The sequence below is a fragment of the Hylobates moloch genome, unplaced genomic scaffold (assembly GCF_009828535.3).
Source record: "Hylobates moloch isolate HMO894 unplaced genomic scaffold, HMol_V3 SCAFFOLD_29, whole genome shotgun sequence".
Taxonomy (NCBI): domain Eukaryota; kingdom Metazoa; phylum Chordata; class Mammalia; order Primates; family Hylobatidae; genus Hylobates; species Hylobates moloch.
Window position 1 is genome coordinate 1,553,554 of NW_026652304.1, and position 25,140 is coordinate 1,578,693.

The 25,140-nt window shown below is 39.6% G+C and overlaps 1 protein-coding gene across 4 annotated transcripts in view; it reads right to left on the bottom strand.

The window, feature by feature from the left end:
• LOC116463211 (estrogen receptor) overlaps positions 1-25,140 on the bottom strand; it is a 311,141-nt gene that overhangs the window by 29,024 nt on the left and 256,977 nt on the right. For all 4 annotated transcript variants that reach the window (XM_058434502.1, XM_032146206.2, XM_058434501.1 and 1 more), the window contains exon 6: positions 14,819-14,952. In XM_058434502.1, the coding sequence (XP_058290485.1) occupies positions 14,819-14,952 (134 nt within the window). The remainder of the gene's footprint in view (positions 1-14,818; positions 14,953-25,140) is intronic.

Here is a 25,140-nt window from a genome sequence, read left to right on the forward strand (position 1 = left end):
GGTAATATACAAATAAAATCATGAAACTGACCCCCTTCATTCCTTGCCAAATCAATGAACAATGTTAATGTGAACAGAAGTGTTTATAAAACATCATGAAACACCTATCTGACACTTAGACTAAAATGCAGAAAGAAAAATGACATACAATCTGAGCATATATAATTGGCCAATATGCACATGTCCATATCACCCTGAATTGAACAGCCTGCTTAATAGCCTGCAAAGCTTTGCAATAGTCTCTAATAAATGAGAGTCATATCATCTTGGTCCTGGTTTGCAAATGTATCACATGAGCCAGAAACCTTCAAATGTATTTTCCCTCTTTTTCCTAGGCTAGAATTGAAATGGCTGAGAGTTCTCTCTGATTATTTTTGAAAAGATAACTAGTGTTGAAAGTTCCTCTTTTTGAGATATGAGTGGGCAAGTGAATGCTGCATATTCTTTAGGTGTATTGTTTCCATCATTCTAAGTGAGCACTATGTGGATGAAAACTGTATTGAAAAAGTGTCACATGAGTGTTTATAACAGGTTTATCTCATTTTTCCTTATGAGAGGAAGGTTATATTACATTGCAAAAACAGAGCCACAGAATTCCAGAATCATAAATCTTAAAAGCGCCTTAAGATGATCATCTAGTTCAGTAGTCTTTAAAACATTTTGAGAGTAAAAACCCCTTTTAAAACAAACAAAAAGGTGAACCCCATGTAAAGTCCTCATATGCAATCTGGATGAAGTCAAACTTCTCTGATTAAAGCACGAGAAATGTTGTGGGGTGGGGGCACCAGAGCCCATTCACTCCAACTTTCCCTCACTACCCTGTGCACCTATCCTCTGGTGACCCCATGGCTTCTTCCATAGTACTTGGCTTCAGCAGAAGAAAGTGTAAAAACCACTGATCTCCAGAGAATGAGAAGACAAGCCACAGACTGGGAGAAAATATTTGCAAAAGACATACCTGCTAAATGACTGTTATCCAAAATATACAAAGAGCTTTTAAAACTCAACGATAAGAACACAAACAACTTGAATAAAAAATGGACCAAAGACTTTAACAGACACCTCACCACAGAAAACATGCAGATGGCAGATGGCAAATAAGCTTATTAAAAGATGCTCCATGTGATATTATCCGAGAAATGCAAATTAAAACAAAATGGGATACCACAATACACCTGTTAGAATGGCCGAAATCCAGAACATTGACAACACCAAATGCTAATGAGGATGTAGAGCAACAGGAACTCTCACTCATGGTTGGTGGAAATGGAAAATGGTACAGCCACTTGGGAAGATGGTTTGGCAGTTTCCTTCAAAACTAAACATACTATACAATCCAGCAATTGTGCTCTTGAGTGTTTATCCAAAAGCATTAAAAATGTTTATCAACACAATTATCTGCACATGGGTGTGTTTACAGCAACTTCATTCATAATTGCCAAAACTTGGATGCAACCAACACATCCTTCAGTAGGTGAATGTATAAATAAAGTATGTATAATCCAGACAATTGAGTAGTAGTATTCAGTGATAAAAAGAAATTAGTTATCAAGCCATAAAAAGACATGGAGGAACCTTAAACGCACATCACTGAGTGAAAGAAGCCAATCCGAAAAGGCTACAAACCTTATGATTCCAAGTATATGACATTCCAGAGAAGGCAAAACTATGGACACAGTAAAAAGATCAGTAGTTGCCAGGAGTGGGGTGGAGGGAGGAATGAATGGGAGGAGCACAGAGGATTTTTAGGGCAATGAAATTACTCTGTATGATATTACAATGATGCATACATGTGTCAAAAGCCCTAAAATGCCCAACACCAATGCAAACTATGCACTTTGGGTGATAACGATGTGTCGATGTAGGTTCATCAGCTGTAACCAATGTACCTCTCTGGTTGGGGATGCTGATAGTGAGGGAGACTGTGTATGTGCGGGGGCAGGGAATATATGGGAACTTTCTGTACTTGCCACTCAGTTTTGCTGCAAATCTGAATCTATTCTAAAAAATAAAGTCCTTAAAAATAAAATAAATAAATTTTAATGTAAAAAATGAAAAACACTGATTCAGTACCATTACTAGGAAATTGTTGGGAAACTGAGGTGAAAGGAAATGAAGGAAGTGGGGTTGCAGATGCTGCATCTGGAGGGGCTTGAGGCAGGGCCGCTAGCCCGGACTTGCCTGAGGTCAGCCAGTTGGTAAATAAGTGGTAGAGCTGGAACTAGAACCCAAACATCACTCACTTCTGGCCCAGTGCTCAAAAGCTACACGAATAATTTCCTAACTTCAAGGTTTGTGAGAAACTAGAAATGACTGCCAATAGACTCGCCTCCAGAGATATTTGAGAAAACGAATAATTTTCCTGGAATGATTTAGAAACAATTCTGCATTTCAAAACAGGGTGCAGGATGGTGTGGAGAAAGGAAGAAGTGGCAGTGAACTGGCATCTTCTAAGAGTCTCTTTAATTAAGGATTTTCACCAAAATGTTGACAATGGTTACTTTTGTGCGGTGAAATTATGATTTCTTGGGAGATTATTTTGCTTGGTGGCTTTTCTGTATTTTCCAAGTTCTCTGCCTTGGTCATGCATTACTTTCGTAATTTGGTGGAGGAAAATGCTATTAAAAATACAAAATCAAAGTCCCTTTCATTCCTATTATTTCATGATCTTCATCAACACCTGGACTGTTGAGAGGGAAATCTGGCTGATGAACGGATACTCCAAAGAAAAAGGAGTTTGCTGTATGGATATTACTTATTACTATTTTCATAATATTTCTATCATCCTTAAGCCTGCTCACATTTCTGAAACTCTTCAAGGCTGGCCATTTTAGCAGGAAGTGGGGTTAACAAATTTGTAATTAAAGCTTCTGTGAATAATTTTCTTAGTTGGAAATGCCTCTGGCATGTTATCACTAGCCTGAGCTACATAAGCAAGTACAAAAGATCAGCTTCAAAGATGAACAACACATCACCCTCAGAGGACTTGCAATACACTAAGAAAGCACGTCACTAAGATTTTTCTAGAAGGTGCTGAGTGTTTGGCTTTCACTGAATGTGAAGGTTACATTATCTAACTCAATGATTAATACTTGCTATTCCAGGAGAAAGGACAGATGTGTTGCCTGTCAAGATGAAAGTGAATCTTGCATTCTGGGTTTCATCCATAACTGTTGATTCCAATTTTAAAGAATAAATAAATGTTCCCCTGCCAGTCCCCTCCTGACATTCATGCATAGCTGCCCTCAGAGCTAACTACCTGTTCCAACCTGGACCATGAACCCCAAGCATCTGCTTTCTGTTGCAGAGAATCTGGAGAGTAGACTGCCCTTGGTCCTTCAAGCCTTAGTGGGATTAGACAGGGCACTTTCTGAACCAACATCTCCTTGATCACTAGAGAAAGGCACAGCTAGAGTGATAGCACAACCCCATGTTCAGTCCCGTGTCCAGCAGCTTCCTTCAAGCTCGTTACTGACCAGAGAAGGACATGCCAATCACACAAAGCAAACAAAGTCTTTGGAAGAGGTTGTCTTTCCCTAGAAAAGTTTTTAAAGAGAGATACACTCACAACAAATCAACCCTCCTCTTTCTTGAAATATCACTTAAAAAAAAAAAATGGCAAAGAGCCCAAAACAGAGGGTAAGACATAAAATGCAAATGCTTTGAGAACTCAGACCGCCTGGAATAAGCAGTTCATCAGCATTGTGTCCATGCGAGTCACAAAACTTAAAATGAACATAACAAGCACCTATATAGACACTAAAATGAAGAAAATTCTCTGAGAGAAGATAATTTGTTTCAAAAGGAGATGTTTATAATAGGATCTATGTAGAAATTCCTGACTGTGGCTCTTTTAGAGCAGAGGGCAGTGGCTGAGCAGCGGGGAAGCTGTCTGCCCTCCATAACTCTCCTCTGTCTCATGGCCCACATTGCATGATAAGGTTACATTCATGTGAATGCTTTCATACACTCTTGGTGAAAGTGTAATTGATAGTTTCCTGGGGCAGTAGGCAATATTTATCAAGAGCAGGCAATATGTAGCAAGAGCCTTAAAGATGTTTATACCCTTTTCACCAGCAAATCAATTTCTAGCAACATATACAAAGTAACAATGAAAAGTGAGCAAAAGATGTATGAAAAAAATGCAAAACAAATGTTATCTATAATCCTGAAAGAGAAATCACTTATGTATATAACAAAATCAGATTTGTTGAATAAATCATGTTGTATTATCATGACTGATTATATAGTTATTTAAAATCTTATTTTTAAAGAAAGTACATGTATATAATCCTAATTAGAATATGTAAATATAAATATGAATACATGCATACGCAGTATGGATGGAGAATAAAACAGTACCTAACACAAATTGTTAGTTTAAGTAGGTATTGTTCTAAGAGCTAACTTGTATTAAAAATAGCCCTACAAGGTAGGTGCTATTATAATCTCCATCTCATGGGCAAGCAAACAGAAGCACAAAGGGTTTAAGCAGCTTGTCCAAAGTCAGACAGCTAAGAAATAGCAGAAAGAGATTTGATCTTGGAATCAAAGTCCCTTGTTCTTAACCCTACACTCTTTTGCAGTAAGATAATCAGAACATCAACATGGTTGGCTAACGTCAGGTGGTTTTATATTTCCTTAATTTATTATTTTGTTTCTGTAAATTTCGTACAAATCCAATTTAGTGAAAACTTTTTATATCACAATTTTATATCTAAAAAGAATAATTTTCTTGTTATATCTGTCTTTATCATCAGATCATGAGGTCTTTGAGGTTGGAGCTGCCTTCCTAATTTTTACCACTATTGATATGAGCACTGGGTCACCACTATGGAGTTGTCCTTAGGTTCCAGGGAGCAGTCCCTGTGCCTCACATAAACCACACTGTAGGAACTACTACTCTCTCTATTTGACAGATGAAGCAAGTAAAGGCAACTTTATATTTCTACCACTTAGCACAATGCCTGGAAATTAGTAAACACTCAATAAATCGTGATCAAGCTAACAAACAACAGTTGACAAAGCCACAGACATCACTCTGTTCCATGGAATATTGCTGTCTTTCTTACATGCCAGAAGAAAAATACAACCTAAAAAACACATCTAAAGTAAAAACTCAGAGGAAATGGAGCTGAATCAACCTCAATCAATTTCAGTCTGCAAAAGCAGCCACGGGCCCTCTGGGGGAAAGTGCTGAAAGAGGTGGAAGCTGGTGGAGAGTTCAGTGACCCCATGGGGGAGGTCATGCAGGGCAAGATGAAACTCAACGCAGGGAGTTTGCTTTTCCATCCTTCAGCCCAAGAGAAGCAGTTGGAGGGAGCAATGGAGCCATGAGTGGCAGGTGCAGATGTACATATTCTGGCTAAGTGCTGTGATTCTGGTCTAGACTCAAAACTTTACAGAACAGTTTGATGTTCCATTTCAATTTTTCAGCAAAGCATACATATTCTATTACGTATGCTTTGAATACCCATTGAACAATTCATAGTATCTTACAGGGAAAGAAAAATTCACTAAAAAACAATTATTTTACTTTTGGGCTCAGGAAATAAATGGAATTTTGTTGTTGTTTCCTTAAGGTTTTCTTCAGTTCAAGTTTTAAAGTCTTTTAGACTATAGTTCAGTATGCTGGGAACAAGGACAGAGGGAGGACACCTACGGCCTTTCCAAATATATGGCCTGATTGCACCTCTAGTTCTTTGATTAGTGTAGGGAGGCCTTGACTTCAAAATTTTGGTAGGATATTAGATTGCTGAAGATTTTTTCCTTTGAAATAGAGAGTACTACAGAAGTGGTGATATTAACTTAGGTTTTTGCACTATCTTATACATCACAACACTACCTTATACATCATAACTTATAAGGTTGACAGTATTGCTTAGAATTAGAGGTCCAGTGGCTTGATGAGACATTCACTAGTAGTTTAATGTTGTTGCCAGAAATTCCCTTGTGTCCTTCTGACCCCAGTTAATCCTACTCATCCTTGAAATCATCTTCATAAAATTAACAAAACCAAATTACTAGGTTTTAAACAAAAGCAAAAGCTTTGAATAGAAACACAGCTAAGCATTAACCAGCCTGCCTTACAGCCCAGAGGTCCCCAACTGCCTGGGTTGCAGACTGGTACCAGTCCGTGATCTGTCAGGAAATGAGCCACACAGCAAGAGGTGAGTGGTGGGCAAGGGAGCATTACTGCCTGAGCTCCGCCATCTGTCAGATCAGCAGTGGCATTAGATCCTCATAGGAGTGTGAACCCTATTGTGAACTGCCCATGTGAGGGATCTGGGCTGTGTGCCCCTCATGAGAATCTAACTAATGCCTGATGATCTGAGGTGGATCCGTTTCATCCCAAAGCTATCCCCCACCCCACCCCACCCCACCCCATCTGTGGAAAAATTTTCTTCCATGAAGCTTATCCCTGGTACCAAAAAGGTTGGGGACCGCTGCTATAGCTCACTTTCTGACAGCCACTTAACCACTTCAAAGTCACGTAGCCCCTGTCACAAAGTCCTAACTTCTATAGATAACATCTTTGATGCTAAAAAAAAAAAACTCTCAAGTTTGCCATTTTGAGATATTTTTCAGATCCTGCATTCCAATGGGTTCACTGCTGCCAGCCAGAGTGAGCACCCCCTCCAAGGAACTGACCCAGTGCAAGAATGGAGTTTCTACATCCTTCTTATCTCCTCCCCTATGTCCTAACCAATCAGTTACCCCCAGCTCGTCAGCCTCCTTCTTGCCAGAATTCCCTTAAAAAGCCGAGTCCCAGACTTTTTGAGAGGTGGATTTGAGGTTTCCTTCTGTCTCCTTATTTGGCTGCCACACCATTATTAAACTCTTTCTCTGCTGCAGCTCCTGCTGTTTGGTGTACTGGTCTGTTACCATGCAACATGCCATCAAGCCTGGCAGTTCAATAATGTCCTCGTCACTCAGCAAAGGATCAGTCCTCAGCTAAGGACTCCTTTGTTGGGTCTCTGCAGCACTCAATACTTACTTTCATTACAACCCTGAACTCATAATATTACAATAATTGGTTAATTATCTTTGCCTCCTACCCAACCCAGTCCATGGAGGAAGTGGACCTTACTCATTTTTACGCAGGCAGTGCCTGGCACAGTTCCACGCATGACCAGTAGCTCCCCTGCAGTTTGCAGAATGGGCAGTTTTGTAATCTACTAGAGAGCTATTTTATTTTAGTGGAAATTCGATTGTCTATGCCAGTAGTTTTCAAACTAGTTTCCATACGCTCCCGAGAATTAAAGATGGATTCTCATAGGTCTTTAAATTGTCTTTAAGAATTTAAAAATTTTATGCTTTTGTCTTAATGATATTCCAAAAGACATGAAGACATTAATATCAGAGTGTTCTGTATCAATTAAGTCAATGGTTCTAAATCCTGGTCACAAATTTTAGTCTTGGGGGATGGTTTTAAACAAATGTTGATATTAAGGCACCACTCTGGGATAATTACATAGGAATCTCTGCGTGTGGGTGCTCATACAGAGATTTTTCTCAAAGCTCCCCTCTTCCACACCTCCAGATGAATTGTGTGGTCAGTCTTAAGACACACCAATCTAGATCATCCATGGAACCCTGAACGGTTTCCTAAGTAACACATTTTTCACAGATGCTTATGAATGCCTTAGAATCTAGCAGTTATATTTTAAGTATCTCAACTAAATACAGAAGCAAACAAAATGCATAAATGATGTGTTCCTGCCAAATCCAAATGACGGACGTTGCAGAATACTGGGCGAGCAAAGGTTTTGGCACAGTTCTGAGCGCAAGCAAGTGCTGGGAGAGCCCAGTTGTGGCCGCATGCTCAGTAGCCTCTCATATCAGATGCAAAGAGGCCAGGAGTCTGTCCCAGGCATGTTGCAAACAGCAACTTAATTACACAAAACGTTGTTATTATCGGTTTCCCTTTTAGTTTGTATTTAATTTATGAATTTGTTTTGCTTTTGTACTTACATAAGAGCTATAAACATTTGCAGTTTATATTTGGTGCGGTTGCCAATTTAAGTAGAAGCTACAGTCATTCATATTTAAGCAACATTGGCATACTAAGAACATTTTAAGTCAGCACTGGGGGAATCAGGAGAGCATTTTTTCCTTTTGTTTTAAAAATTTTTTGAGATGGAGTTTTGCTCTTGTCACCCAGGCTGGAGTGCAATGGCACGATCTTGGCTCACTGCAAGCTCTGCCTCCCAGGTTCAAGTGATTCTCCTACCTTAGCCTCCTGAGTAGCTGGGATTACAGGTGCCCAACATCATGCCCAGCTAACTTTTTGTATTTTTAGTAGAAATAGGGTTTCACTATGTTGGCCAGGCTGGTCTGGAACTCCTGACCTCAGGCAATGCACCTGCCTCAGCCTCCCAAAGCATTTTTTCCTTTTAAACTGGGTCCATACATTATTCAGACTTAATGCCAATTTACATAATGTCTGGACCCTAGAGAAGGTAGGATAAAATGGTAATCAAATTGGGTATCTGGGAGATGGCATTCTCCTTTGTTGGTTCTCTTGAGGACATAAAATGATAGGCAGCTTCTCCTCCTGAGGTGCTGAATGTGAATGGAAAATGGCTCCTAACATCCAGAACAGTGCAAGGATTTCCCGTCTTTCAACACCTGCTGCCTTTTTTCACCTCCCATAAATTCATGCTAAAACTCCCTATATTTTCCTCAGGCTACAGGCATTTGGTTGGTTTCCCCAGTTCTCAGAAGCTCCAAGAGAGCTCTGCAACAACATGCAGGAGCAAATCCACACCATTTGGGACCTGAGATGATTCTATTCACAAGAACATCTTCATCATAAGAATGCAATCTTTTAACCCGAAAGGGCAGGGGTGAAATTCTCCCGCAGAATTTCCATGCAGGAATTTATTTATATGCCTGCTAAGAAGAACAGAGTAATTTCTTTCATAGTGACAAAAACTAAGGCTTTGTATTTGGAGGGCATAACTAAAGCTCAGTAACACTCATGTGCATCTACTGTGTGCTAGGCACGGTGCAAGATGCTTTACTAACTGGTCATTCTTTCAATTGTCACAACAATTCTGTGAGTTAAGTATCATTATTTCTATTTTTTTATTAGGCTCAGGGAAGCAGCTCATCAAAGGACATCAGTCATCCCCCTTCCGCCAAAGAAGTGGCAGAGTTGCTTCTCTTGAATTCAGTCCTCTCTGATGACAAAGTCCATGCTATACCATGTTGTCAGGAAACTAACAAGAGCCATGAGGCTTGCCTAAGGCAACACCAAAAGTTGGTAGCAGAGAAAGGTTCCAAAGTTGAGTGGCTGCCTACACAATACAGTCAGCCAGAGAAGAGACAATGAACCACTTAATACTATGAAGTGCCATTTATCTCAAAATAATGACAATAAGCAAGTTCCCTGGAGAGGAAGCTTGGCATTACAAAGGACTCCAGAGAGAATAGAATCCAATCTTCTCCAATGTGACAACAATGGGCATACCTGACAATGTGCCCATTTACAATTTCCAAGGGCTGTTCCTGTCAGAAACCTTCAACTGTTGAGAATTAATGATTTTCAATGTTTACAGTCAATATGTTTAAAAAATGTTCTTTCATCTAAATACAGGGACTCTCTGAATCATTGTCTTATTTCTAAACATAAAAACATAAACAATCCGAGTAATTGTCTAATAATATAAAGTGAGTGCAAACAATTCAGATCTGGAGAAAGAAAATAATCTTTATGATGAGAACTTGTTATAATTAACTATGAAACAAATACTTCCTTGACCAGAGAGTGGCTTCTGATCAAAGCAAACAGAATGGCATCAGCTTCAGCACCCTTCATTTCATGAGGGCACCATCATGGCAAGATGTGCCATATTAACAAAGCATGACTAGATGGCAGACAGCAGCTGGCACTGCTTCATGTTTATGTTTAATATATATGTTCCTGTTTGACATTCCATAGTCCCTTTTTTGCTAAACACTAAAGTACACATCTTAGAGATGTTGCCATAATTCTTTCTCCTATCTTGTTTTCCCTTAAAACTTTTCACCTTGGGTATTTAAATGTCTATGAATTTTGACCCGTATTCCTCTTTATTACTCCATCAATTGAAAGAGAAATGTTGTCTGAGGATCAGTTTTGGATGAACGGGTGAGCAAGGCTATAGCATTTCAAGAGCATAAGACATTTCCAGGGGAACAAGTGGCCCTGCGAACAGTGATGCAGAAGCCAGCAGCACACAGAAGGCATCTGGGTAACTGGAGAAGGTTTGTGGAGCCAGGAGAGAAAAAGAGGACCTACGGTTGAAGAGAGGACAGAGGGCTGGAATCATGGTCTGGCTGGTTCTCCAGGGAGAGAAGTAAATAAAGTTACCAGGGAGGGAGGTGCATGAGGCTCTTCAGAATTAAATATATAGAACTGTGGTTAAGAGGAGTTTGGAAAAGAGGTAGAAATAATTATTAAATTGAGTGTGAAGGCCAAACCAAACATTTATTAGAGAGTATAGATTTTTACATAAAGCTTTGACATGTGAATTTTTCTGAGCCTTGAGGAACATTCACTGAAAGGGTGGTTTTCTGATAGAAGTGGATTCTCAGGGGTTATGAGGCTAAAACCAGGGCCCACTGATGAATGATGCATGAACCCATATGACTCCACAGCAATTCACCATAGAGTTTTCATCAAGGTCTCTCAACAATTGTGATTGTAAGTCCCAATCACAATCAATTATTATCCACAAGATAAATGTTGCTCTAAATTTTCTCTAAATCTAATTACGTGGCATAATTAACAGTTTCGGGATAACAGCCATGGTGGTCTCTATTGTTGGTGTTACCCTGGAGTCCCCACATTTTTTTCATTGTAAGCCTTGCTAAAGGTCTTTAAACTAAAACACTTCATTACACTGAAAAGAGGCATGAACCTACTCTGTTTAAGCCAGAGATTCTCATCAGTGATGATGATAGCTGTTGTTGACTAAGGGCCTACTATGGTCCATGAACTGCAATAGACACTTCACACACAATTTCCCCCTTATCCACAATAACCCAAGGAGATGGGTCTTGCTTTTTCCATTTAATAATCTGATATCATCTAGATGTGTGGAGCAATGAAGAGCATGATACATTTCAGAATGGTAAGAACAGATGGGAAAAATGAGGACTTTCCAGGTCCTCCTGGCCATGTCTAGCAAATAAGCATCTATTAAATGACTGAATGATGTAACATCTGCTGACAGTCCACAGGCTAAATAGACTGTGAGGAATCCAAAAAAATACAAATAGTTTATAGGAAGATTAGGAAATATATGCATAAAGAGTGAGAGAAAGATCCAGGTTAACGTAAAAAATGCAAAGAAAAAAACCCTACACAACGGTAACATTCATTTTTGTATATCTGGCAGAAAGTCCATAGTAGGAATTCAATAAACATTGAATTATTGAATAAATGAATGAAATCAACCAACTAACCAAATCCTAGATTGTGTGGTAGTGACTCTAAGAATTGAAATAGTCTAGAGAGGAAATTCATTATGGACTGGGGTAGTAGCAAAACTTCCTGAATAAGGTGAACTGGGCCTAGAAAAATGAGAAATATTTGAATGACATGCAGGAAAACTGAATTCCCACTGGGCAGAAGGGATACCGTGGGCAGGCCCAGAGCCTCCACCATGGCCCCCTTTGCAGCTCCAGCTCCCATCCTTCCTCCACAGCTGCTGCTTCACGGGCTTTTGCCCTGACTGAGCCCATCGCTTCTGTTCTGATTTGCCCTACGCTTCAGCTCTGTCCAGCTAGTTCTCAGAATGTCTTGAAGTTGGCATCTTTGGATTAACCAGGAATGCCTCTGTCCTTTGGTGTGGAGTGGAAAAACAAACAATGTGTGCCCTATGGATGATTCTGGGTTTTTGCAAGCAAAGTAATAAATTATTCTAAATGGGGCAGAAATGATGACGAATATCTCCCACTCCCAAGCAGCTGTGAAGATGGCTTCCCATGGAAATTTTGGCATTTGAGAGACCCTCTCCAAACTTCCAGAAAGACATTCCGAGCAGGTCCTCACAACAACCTTTTAATTCCCCTTGTGCCTCGGCCACAAAATCGGGGCCAGTATAAACCCAGCCTCCTCAGACCTTGGCGACTGGGGCTCAACACAAAACCTTGGGTTCCTCCATACACTGAGGTTTTGTTTCCCAGGCGTCAGGAAGGCATCTTCTAGCTCAGGTTTCCTGAACCGTTTCCAGCTTGGCTTCTGTCAGTGATTCCTGGAGCCGGAGTCACTTGGTCATTGGTCTCATGATAGGTAGAGCTGCCCCATATCAGAGCCATGAATTGGTTGGACTTTTAGAAAAATTCATATCTCCAGTTGTGGGGAAAAACTGTTGATTGTGGTATGACCACATGCTTGATATGACTGATTGCTTTTTTATTCTGAAAAAGGCTCCTAAGGCTACAGCATTGTGTGTCAGAGTCTTGCCCTCTTCGATGCTGTTTTTCAGGAACAATAGGAGACACGAGGAGCCCTGCTCAGCAGCGGATCCGCTTTTCTGGGGCACAGCTCACTTTTATAGGGAAAAGAGTGGTTTCGCTTTGTACAGGGTTGAGAGACAGCTTCTGTTTGCTTACTGCTCTCCTGAGCCAGCAGTATCGTCCTTGATAGAAAAGAGGAGCTGCCAGCCGCTGTGTTAATCTCATGAAAAAGACAACTATAAACTACGTCAGCATACAGTGCCTTGAATTTCTACAATAGCATTTCTGCCCTTCCAGAGCAAAGAAGTGCACAGAAGATCCTAAGAAAGAAGTGAAGGAACAAGGACAGAGTATGAAAGTTTAACTAGTCTGAGAAGGAGGCAGACGGGGGCCAAATCCTGCAGTGGGAAATACAGTCTTGAGGTTTGGGTGCCAGTCTTTAATAAAATACTTTCTTGTGAGGGCTGAAAGTTTTTTCCCCCGGGTTGTAAAAACCCTGGGTCTATGAATCCGACGTTTTGATGGCAAAAAATCCTGATATTTCTTGCATAATAGTTTTAAAAACCACTCTGTCATAGGAACAGAAACAAAACAATAATGCAGGAAAAGTCTATATGGATCTGGAGGAAATATTTTTTATTACTGAGATCAGAGCATCCACTGTGTGGATCATACAACTCTGGCTAATTTTACTTCCTGTCTGGGGTACTTTTTCTCTGTCAAAGTGCGGGGTGGGGAGTCTTAACACTTAATAGGCCTGCCTTCCCTGAAGTTCCCAGATTGCCCATATGAAAGCTGTCAGCACGTGCCAGCCCTCCACCAAAGAAGGCACAGGTTCAGGACCTGGCACCATGCAGCCGAGTGGCACTGCTCCCAGAACTCTCATCCAATAAAGAGCCATTGTGGGATCTGGACCCTACAATGTACAGGACAAACGATTGAAATGAAAAGCACAATGCACGTGAGTGGAAACAGAAACTTGAATGGAGTAGTAATCACTTCCTTAGTGCGGATCACATCATTTTTCATGGGACTTTATTCTGTAATTCAGTCCTTGCCTAGTGTAATAGTACACATTTCCATTTATCAGTTGATAAGTGAGAATGATTACTGTGATAACTATTAAGCAACACAGGTTACTAGTGGTGCTGGGGAAGAGAAGTGGAAATTTGTCATGGGAGGTGGGAAGGGATCGGCACTCATCCGAAAGAGACAAAAACACGAGAAAAGAGAAGGAAGGGCTGATTCCATTAAGCAACGCAGATTCCTAGCGGTGGTGGGGAAGAAAAGTGAAAAATTGTTATGGAAAGCAGAAAGGGATTGGCACTCATCAGAAAGAGACAAAAACACGTGGAAAGAGAAGGAAGTGCTGATTCTCTATGTATGTGATCAATACAAGCTTCAGTTCAGCTATTGAGGAATTTGAGACTATGGCTAATGGTATAAGAAACTAAGTCAAGCCCAGGGCTTCGAAATAGCTATGATTTCTATGTGAGAATGAGGGATGAGGCACAAAGTGGGGTTAGAGCCACGGGGAAAGGTGGAACTTAAGGGGAGCTGCTGTACAACTGATACCCAATGTGAGATTTAGGTCCCAGAGGCTGTAGAGCTAGAGCTTAGATCCAAATACCAAGAGGCTAGGAGGAGTCAGGGCACTAATTCAGGCTGAACCATAGTTTTCATCTGGGTGACACAGAGTAACTCTTTATACAATAGCCAACCTCACTATATTTAAAACAAAAACAAAACAAAAACAAAAACAGATGTTGCTCTTAGCTAAGCTTTCTCAAACAAATAAATACGAAGGGGCAGTAGAATCAGACTTCACAGAACAAATGGAAAATGCTCTTTCAGCTGGACAATTTATTGCATTCCACATTCTTCTGTTTTAGAAACAGATTTTTCTATCTCTAAGCCAACTATATTTTTAGCTAATCAGTTTTGAGCAGAAACATGGTCTGTCTCAAATAACCCTCTTTCTTTACTATCTGGAGCCTGGAATTGGTCACAATTTCTTAACAGAGTTACTTGGTCTACTTATTTTCAGACATAATATAACTATCAACTAACATATGTCTATATACATGTACCATTTGAATAAAAACATCCTCATATCTGTGAAAGCATACAAAAATTTTAGCTCAAAGGTCATTTGATTCAATGCCAAGTTACAATTTTTCATGTGTCTATTTGGCTAGCAGGATTCTACCTCTATAAGGAATCTGCAATGTTGGTAGGTTATTTTAAAATGTGTGTCAGTAGTTTCTATTTATGACATTATGCCTTTGGAGTGGGTAGATGGTATCTGGTTGAAAAATACAAATAAATATTTCATCCAGCATTGAGTTCTCTTGTGTTATCGACTCACCAGAATTAAGCAAAATAATAGATTTGAGGCACACAAACTCCTCTCCCTGCAGATTCATCATGCGGAACCGAGATGATGTAGCCAGCAGCATGTCAAAGATCTCCACCATGCCCTCTACACATTTTCCCTGGTTCCTATGAAAACATAGCAAACATAAATAAATAAATAAAAAGATTAAAAAACAGAAAATCTTCCACAAGACATGAAAGGGTTGACATTCATAAAAATCCGCTGGTTCTAAATCTTTAACAAAAAACTGTCAGCCATTTTCTTCATGGAGTATGAACATTCATTTGAATTCTAGAAGGCAAAACAAAAAAATAATTCCCCATCAATAAAACATTCTCATTCCAACTTCTTAGAATAGGTAGATAGTTCAGTCCTCAAGTCTTCCATGTTAAATATGGAACTCTTCAACCTATGGGTAATTGAAAATGATCAAGATTTGGGTAAATGATCTATCTAATACATGTATATTCTAAACAATGTGGTAGTTCTGGGAATAAAAACAGGGCCTCAGCTCAAGATGCTCATGGCCTTCGACTAATATAACAAGTCCTGACGGATGTGTTTTGTAGTGCTTTTGAAGTACAAGAACAACTACAATAACTATGGGCTATGGTTGGGCTGAGCCCATTGGTGTTGCAGGAGATGGTATGTAAGTAGGTGGCATTCGAGTGGATGCTTTAAGATAATGTAGGGTTTCATCAAGCAGAGATGTGAATGCCTCCTTGGAAGAGGGTCCTAAACATAGGAGGAGGAGCAGCATGAAAGAACACAGAGCAGTGTGTTGGAGGTCAGGAGATGGCAGATTAATCTGTGAGAACAGAAAAATGTCAGATCATGATATTTTTAGAAATTCAGGCTTTTAACCTTGGCATCAAGAATTTAACATTAGTAGTTGCAACTATTAAATAAGCAAACCAAAGGTTCATAACATGTAGTACTTAAAAACATGTGTCTGTGTCTTATTCATAGGGTTGTTGAAGAATTTAAATGAGATACTACACACAAAAAGAATTCATTTATTATTATTTTTTATTACAAGTTGAATTTTGGCATGATGTGTTTGAGGGGGTTAGAAAGAAGTTAAAATATTTTATGCATGCACAAATATATATTTGTGAAATATATAAACAATTAAAATATGAACACTAACCACATTGTTTAGCACCTTGTTTTGTTTTTAGTTCATAGATCTTGGAGTCCTCCATCAACCTTTTTTGACAGCTCAATATGTTTTCACTGAACAGAATGCTAAACTTTCTTTAATCACTTCTTTCTTGGGTGACATTTCTTTGCTTTCAAGTATTTTGTTGTTAAAAAGTTTCATTCAATGACTATCCTTATGTTTATGTCTTTGGATATGTGTACAGATAGCTATAAAATAAATTCTTAGAAGTAGAATTGCTAGATAAAAGGGCTTATGTATTTTAAATTTTGATAGTTCAAACATTGCTTTCAAATAGCTTGTACAATAGACGGTTGATAAGAGAATATATTGGTATAGGCTTTCTCTAAACTGCCTGCTCTTGTGCTTTGCACATATTTTTCTGTTATTTGTCATTTTCACATAGATTTTTAAGAGTTCTTTAAATATTATAGTAATAAGCCATTTGTCATATGTATTTTTAATTGTTTTTCTTATGGTTTTTTGTTTTTTCTTCTGATGTTGTTTCTGGTATTTTCTTCTGCAAAACATTTAATAGAGAATTAAATTTATTAAATGTTTCATTTATGGCTCTAGGACATTATGCCTTGCTTTTAAAAGCAAAGACAAATAAATAAAAAAAATTTTACATATAAATATATATAACATAATAGCATTTAAAATTATCTTATATTTCCTTCTAATATACTTTCATGTTTTCATGTTTAAATTTTTGATCTTCTGGGGTTTATTCATTTTTATAACAATTTTATTGAAAGATAATCACATAACATATCATCTGCCCATTTAAAGAGTGTGATTCAATGGATTCCAGTATATTCACAATGTTGTGCAACCATTTTTGGGGATTTATTTTGGCGTAAGGTATGAGAAAAAGATCCAATTAATATTTGTTCAAGTAGCTCATTAGTTTTCTATTTTTTCACAGATGTTCTTTTCTTTGACTTAACAAATGTTGATTACTTCTGATATATTCATATACTTCCTACAGGTGACCTCTAAGATTAGCATTATTATTTCCATTTTCCAAATGAGGGGATTAGGACTCAAGATTGTTACGTCAAATCACATTGCTTATCAACTAAAAGAAAGAATTCCAACAAGATCTTCTCTGTTTTTAATTCTTGCTCTACTTTAATTCATTCAGCAAGATTTACTGAGAGCCTATTACATACTAGTCCTTATGCTCAACATTAGAGTACCAAGAAGAAAGCCATGGGCACTGTCAATAAACAGATCTAGAATGGGAACCAGACAGACAAGGAGAAAGCCAGGTGCAAGACACAGGAAAAGTTCTAGAAAGAAAGCTTTTTGCATCTAACATCAGTCTCCCCAGATTGAAACCATCTCAATATTGAAGCAATTGTCATCCTATTCCCAAATAAAGTGAAATGAGGTTTTTTATGTAAAGTGCTTAGAATGGAGTGTGGCACACAGTAAGCATCACCTTTAAGTATTACCTATAGATATACTGATAAATACATGGATATGTCAAGGGAGAGGTTGGCCTTTTAACTTGAAGGAGTCAGAAAAAAACTGCCATGTGCATTTTTCTTTGACTATGAAAATCTGGATGCATGGAAGCTCTATAGAAGCACAGCAGGAACTTCAAGAGGTATGCTGCCCAATGTGGGGCTGACAGAGTGCTCACACCAAAGGCTCCATTGGCATTGAGTGGGGAGAACATACTAGAAGTGGGTTTTTCTTGTCATGGAGTTGAATTTTTTTTTAAGTAGTTCATCTTCTTTCTAGTGAAAAAATAAACAAGGATAGGGAAAATGTTTGGAGGATGAAGCCTTAAAAATAACAACTCATAGCCAAAATAGAGAAATGTTCCTTTCTCAGTATAAAGTCTCTGTTTACTTAACAGACTGCACACCGGCAGGGGAGGAAGTCTCAGTGTGGGAGGGAGCCTGTGTTCACCTGCTGTGAGCAAAAGTTCAGTTCAGAAACTGAGAAAGTGGAGACTTAACAATTCTCCTTTCTTCTTGTCCTTTTTCAATCGTCTCCCATAGTTTCCCACGAAGAGCTCTTTCTTGACTCTTCCAGCAAGAGTGTATTTTTCTCAGCCTCTTCTCACTGGATATCCTGTTATTCCTAACCAGCAATTATTACCTGTCAACAATATAATGCTTGCTCTACAGCACACATTAGGAGCTGTAGACTGTGCCCTCAGGGATGGTGTATACCCCAAACTCTCAATTCAGTTCTCACGTGTGTGTGTGTGTGTGTGTGTGTGTGTCGTGTGTGCATGTGTATGTTCCTTTAGGGAATGTGGAGGGGGCATATGTTGACTATTAATCATAGACATATTATGATAGGAAGATCCCAGAGCCTACCTTCCATGAAAACACATGTGCTTCATGTTTTGGTGGTGTACATCTGAACTTTGAGGACTTCTGGGGGGATATTCAATGCAGTGAAGCTGCACTTTTCTAAGCAGTGCTGTTTAGAGGCTACAAGAAGTTTATGCTGATATATTCTTAAGAATAAAATCACCCTGTTTTTCAATGGGAGCAACTTAGTTGGTCTAAGCACTTTGGTAAATCCACTATTTGTATAATAAATAAAAATTATGTACTTTGATGATTCTGATGATAGTTTTGCTAAATTATCCAAATGTTGCTTGAATCTCAATGACTGGCCAATTATATGGTACCTATGGGTCTCTCACTAGCATTATTACAAGGCGAAAAGGCTTGCCACGTGAGCTACTGGAAAAGTGATTTGTCAACCTACAATCTGGCACAAATCTATGTGTACTTTGAAGATGAGATAGATGCTTGTCACCTGCCTGATGCAAAGAAACTCTTCAGTGTCTACTGAGGTCATTATGCATTGTGGTCAGGGCTTCATTTTCAAAGTCTAGCCAAGATATTCTATACTAACTTCAAGGGACAAATCAGACTAGAGCATTTAGCTCAATTTCAGTGGGTATGGATGGATCAATGGCATCAGAAATGGGGTGATTCCTAAGAATTTGGAGGCAACATGACTGTAAAAGACAAGACTAGTCTAAATCCATGAGGTGCTCCTGAGTCTGAGGAGCCCGTGGGGCATGGAAAAAGAAGATTTATTTTTAAAGGAAGCACACAGCTCCAGTCATAGATCAGGAGTAGTTTATCAAACAGACCAGCCTATGACTCCCACTGTGAGACGTGACTGCCTGCAGTGATGAACTCCTCCACGGATTATGTCAGTCTGGTTTTCAGAGCACCTGAAAATCCCCTTGTGGGGAGCCTTGTTCTGCTACTTATCCTCTTCAAATGTGGTCCATTTGCACTTAAGTAATGGGGGAAAGAACTAGATTTGACAGAGCATTTGCTCATGGCATGTTCTGGAAATTTCTCCTTGATAAAAATAAAAGCCTGTTTTTCAGAAGCCCTAAGGCATCTCTTCTTCCACATGGAAAATAAAGAGCTCTAATGAGGGTGTGCAGACCAAACCTTCACTTGTATATCTTCAAAAATATGCCTTACAAAATGTAAGGTTACCCATTAGCATCTCTTTGTATAAAAGGAAACTGATAAATGGAAACTGAGAAAACCCAGGGGATCAACATAAGACATTTAATTTAGCTGTCCTGAAGAAAAGTACAATATGGTTTTAAAAAGGTAACAAATTAAGATGCTGTTCAAAATCAATAGTGGCAAGATTAGATGTATTGAAAGAGCTTCTTTATCTTCAATGCTACAAAATCTCTCAGCATGTGCTCAAAATGCTGAAACTCCATAAATATTTATATGATCAAGAGGTTTACATATGCAGCTCTGAAGTATGGAAGAAAGTGATGAAGATGGAAATTATAAGTGATATATCTTGAAAGATGCAAGTTTTAAAATGAAAGTTGTTTAGACTCTTGAGTCCAGCTGCCTGGGTTCAAATCTTGATGCCACTATTTATTAACTTTGTGACCTTCAACCAATTATTTAAACTCTATGTGTCTGAATGAGTATACAGACAGAAACATCACATTGTACTGTAAGCTGCAATTAAGCCATTGGGATTTGATGGTTGTCTGATACAGCAGTTAGCCTATGTAGATTAAAAAAGAAATTGGTACTGGAAGTGAATACTGCCATGAAAAATGTTTACTTCCTAATGCCAGGTAGTAAGAAAACATAGCAAGCTAGGGAGCCCTGTTACAACATTGCGAAATATCTGCTCTGAAAGAACTTGGCAGGTAGACTACATGCCTGGGGAAGTGGTCAAATGAGACCAATAGTGTGTAGTGGACACTCTGGCAGTCATTAGTAAGGTGTTGCGAGAAAGACATGAGATCAGGCAAGAATCGAATGGTTCTCAAGCAAAAATGGAAGGGAATGGAGCAAGATCAAAGATAAATGGCCTTACAAGATTGGAAGAACCAACAGTTTTTGGCCATGAAATATTAAGAGATGAAAAGTAAAAGGGTCTTGAGCATGGAAGACCAAGTAAAACTTCTTCGTTTACAAAGTAACTCAGTCTTATGGCAAAGGGTGACAGCAGAAGGGTATTTCCTCGCCATCCAAAGTTATCATTTCAAGTAGTCTCAAGGGAGTCACCGTTCAGTCACGAGGGAAAGGCCAAAGCACTGAGGCAAATAAGAATATCAGGTTTGTTGGCGAGGGCATGAGGAAAAGTGAACCCTGGCATGCTTGGTTGGATATGTAAATTACTATAACCATTATGGAGATACTACAGAGGACCCTGCCCCAAATTAGAAATACAATTACCATTTGATCCAATAATCCCACTACTGGGTATATATCCAAAGGAGAGGAAATCAATATGTTGAAGAGATATCTGCATTCCCAAGTTCACTGTAGCATTATTCATAATAGCCAAGATATGGAATCAACCTGGGTGACCATCAACAGATGAGCAAAAAAAATAAAATGTGGAATATATGTACAATGGAATGCTATTCACCCTTTAACAAGAAGGAAATCCTGTCACTTGCAACAACATGGATGGACCTGGAGGATATTATGTTAGACATTGCTCCCAAATGACCAAAGGGCTATCAGAAATGTCATTCCATAGCACCCTGCTCTACAGATTTGAATCATTTCCAACTGGCATGATCAGTAAAGGAACAAATAGTATGTAGCTTTTGATGTGGGTCTCAAAACGTTGACCGAGTGAGGAGGAAAGAAATTTCAGGAATTTCCAGGAAGATTAAATAGTATCAGAAAGGCCAAGAGGTGGGAGAAGACAAGGCCTATTCAGGGAATATTGAGTAGTCTAGCTCGTAGACTTTGCTATTTGTAAAGAGAGAAACTGGCAAAGAGGGCTGAGTCAGACTGTGAAGAGTGGTTAATAAAAGGCTCCTGAGATGAAACGGGAGATAATGTGTAAGGGAAGACCATTAAGAGCTTACCAGTGGGTGACACGATCACGTAAACACTTCTGTTGTGACTAATTTGGCATCAGTGCGCAAAGGAGAGTGGGGGAGAGAGAAGAGTCTGGAAGAGACGACAGGTAGGAGGAAGGGGAGAGAAGACATGAGACAGCACCATGGTGATAAAGAGAAATCAGGGCTATTCTGAAAATCCTTTGTTGATCTGAGGGAAAAATCAACAGATTTCAGCAAATGATCTTCGGTGTTAGGCAATGAGGAAGGATTTAAAGACTCCTCTGGAACCGTATGTTAGGATGGATGGAAAGATGATAAAAGAAAGTGAGAAATTAGCAGAAAGAGGGAAATTCAGAAGTTTGTCATTTGCTAGTAGAAGAAAACATCTTCCCTTAAAAATGATTAGTTTAAAATTTCACGAGACTAAGTCAAGATGACAATAGAAAATTTAAAATGTGGGTCTGAAACTTGAGAGAGGGACAGCACTAAACATATCAATTTGATGAGTTTCTTTTCACTTACTAAGATTGGGTATCTTTTCAAATAAGCTTGTTAAAATATACCTCATCTTTTAAATGGGTGCCTGGTATTTCACTGTGTTCATATGTATTTAACTGCTCTGATTATAGGCATTTGTATTATTTCTAATTTTCAGCTACAACAAACAATGTGCAATTATTCCTATACATATATTTTCTACACTTACAAAAGTATGCAGGAAAAAATCCTTACACATACAATAGCAGAATCAAGGGGTGTAAACATTTAACCTTTTACTAAGTATTGCCAAAATGCCTTCCAAAAAGGTTATACCAATTTACACGGCCTCCATGAAAGCATAAAATATCTGGAAATACAGATTTTGGAGATATCTGAATAGAAATCATTGAAATTGGGAAAGCAAGTGAGCTCACTAGGGAAGAGAGAGAGAGAGACAGACAGAGACAGAGACAGAAAGAAGGAGAGAGAAAGAGAGATTAACAGAGAAACAGATTGAGAGAGAGAAAGAGGGAGAAAGAGATTGAGAGAAAGAGAGGGTAAGAGAGAGAGGAAGAGAGAGATTGAGAGAAAGAGAGGGTGAGAGAGAGGAAGAGAGAGATTGAGAGAAAGAGAGGGTAAGAGAGAGAGGAAGAGAGAGATTGAGAGAAAGAGAAAGAGAATGGGAGAGAGACTGAGGAAGAGAAAGATTGAAAGAGAGAGGGAGAGAGAGGAGGAAGGGGCGAGAAACTGGCAGAGGGAGGCAATTTGGGAGCAACAGCATATCTGGCGTGACAGGACAAGGTGGAACCAACCAAGAGGACAAATAGTTGAATGGTCAGAGGTGTGGCTGGATTGGAGCGACCAAGATGTTGAATGTCAGAAGGTCCAAAGGAAAAGATGGTAGAGTGAGACAGACTAAGGGAGGGACTGAGGGAGGGAGGGAAGGAGAGAGTAATGAAAATAGATGAGTGCAGAATCAGTATCATCACAGGAGAGAAATACCTTTTTCTAACTCAAGGATATGAGAAGAAATAAATGTGAATGCAGAAATTCTGAGAGGTTAATTTTTTACTAAACAATTTTTTTACTAAACAAACGTGATACTATTTGCAGAGAATATGGGAAGGTAGCCTGAGGCTGGAGCCTCCAGGACCTCAGAAGCATCAGTCAAGGCTGCTAGGGCCTTGGATGGGCTAAGGCACAAACTCCTTAGCAATGCCCTTGGGTTTCTGGCCCTTGTCCAATCTCTTCAAGTCCATTTCTTACTGCCCACCTTGCAATTTATACTGCAGGATACTTGTGAACAAAGGCAAGTTTTCCAGAACACTTGCCCGTGCTGTCTGCTTGGATCACCACCACCCACCCCACCTCACCCCCATCCTGCCCTTGGATGTGTCCTTCTCATCTTTCAAGGCACAGATTGGGCCCAGGGAAACTTCTCTGCAGTCCACTATGCTCTGCTCTTTCCTCCTTTGGGTTATATGCTTTTCCTCTGTGCTGTGAGACTGTCCTTTATATCAGACTTTTTCTGTAAAAGACCACGGGGTAACTATTTTAGGCTTTGTGGGGCCATTACAGTCTCTGTGGCATCTACTCAACTCTGATGTTTTAATGCAAAAGCAGATGTGAACAAAATGTAACCAATGATTATGACTGTATTTGTTTATTTTGCAAATAAATAAAACTTTATTTACAAAAGCAGTAGCAGGCCAAATTTGTCCTGTCGCCTATACTTGGGCCACCCCTGCCTTATATCACTGTTCTACATTCAGCAAGTTTATTGAGCACTGATAAAGTGTAGATGTGTGTTCCCTCCAAATCTCACATTGAAATCTGATCCCAGTGTTGGAGGTGGGGCCCTGGGGTGGATCCCTCACAACTGGTTTGGTGCCATCCTACCGTAATGCGTGAGTTCTTGCTCTTTCAGTTTACGGGAGAGCAGGTTGTTTAAGGACCCTGGCATCTCACTTGCTCTCTCCTTTGCCATGTGAAACGCCTGCTCTCTCTTTGCCTTCCACCATGAGTAAAAGCTTCCTCAGGCCTCACCAGAAGTAGATGCTGGCGCCGCGCTTCTTGTACAGTTTGCAAAACCCTGAGCCAAATAAAACCTCTTTTCTTTATAAATTACCTGGCATCAGGTATTCCTTTATAGCAGCACAAAATGGACTAACGCAAGCCCCGACCACGGCCCCTGCTAGTTGATAAGAATATAGTAATGACCAGGACAGCAGTGTGTCTTTCTCAAAAGGAGCTTATAATATATGTGGGCAGAAGATAATTTTTAAAACATACAATTAAAAAAAAAGAAACAAAGCTGTAATTAGTGGTATGAAGGGAAATGCATGGTATTTTAATATGCTATGGTAGTGAAAGCCAGGGACTCCCTGTGGGAGAGAAGTTTGAAACGGTGAGGGACATCCACATGGACCTTAGAGAATTGTGGACCTGGAGCTCAGAGAAACACTGGGGTCTGGAGAAGCAGTTTTGGGGGTTGACAAGGGAGACTGCCTGAGTGCACAGAGGGAGAGGAGAGATGGCATCTTGGGGGAAGACAGCCTAAGAGAAAGAAGAGCTGCAAAAGACATACAGAGAAGTAGGGGGAGGTAGAAGAAAGCAGTGAGGAGGAGGGGTGTCCCAGGTCAAGAGGACGCATCAATTCTGCTGATGTCTAAAGAAGTCAAGGAAGAGAAGCATGGATTTGCAGACCAGATTGAGATCCTATTCAGTTTTTTGTTTTTGTTTTTGTTTTGTTTTCATTTTGTTTTCATCAGTGCTGGGCAGCCTGGGGATGGAAGTGAAGAAAGTAAACAGTGCATGTGGCTCAAGGCAGATGACTGACTGACTAGATATGGAGAAAACTTGAGGGCACAGAAATTCTAGAAGGTAATCTTGCAGTGACTGATTATGGGACTTAGTATGAAACCAGAGGAAAATGAAATCAGAAAACTGTTTATGATAAAAGAATAGAAAGTATTATAGTAAGTATCAAAGACCAAGCAGGCTCAGAAGGAATAAGGGGTGGGAGAAGTGGAGGCTACAGAGATTATAGTCCTAGAGAGGGAGCTTCTAGTCTAAGATGCTACTGGTGGTAGAGTTCCTAGAGGTGGCATCTACTCTACTAACGCAGAGGTAAAACCAAATAACCGAAATGTAAAAGCTTAAGAACGCTGAGACAAAATTAGCTGGGCGAGGTGGCGGGCACCTGTAGTCTCAGCTACGCGGGAGGCTGAGGCAGGAGAATGGCGTGAACCCCGGGGGGAGGAGCCTGCAGTGAGCCGAGATCACGCTACTGCACTCCAGCCTGGGTGAAAAAAGCGAGACTCCTTCTCAAAA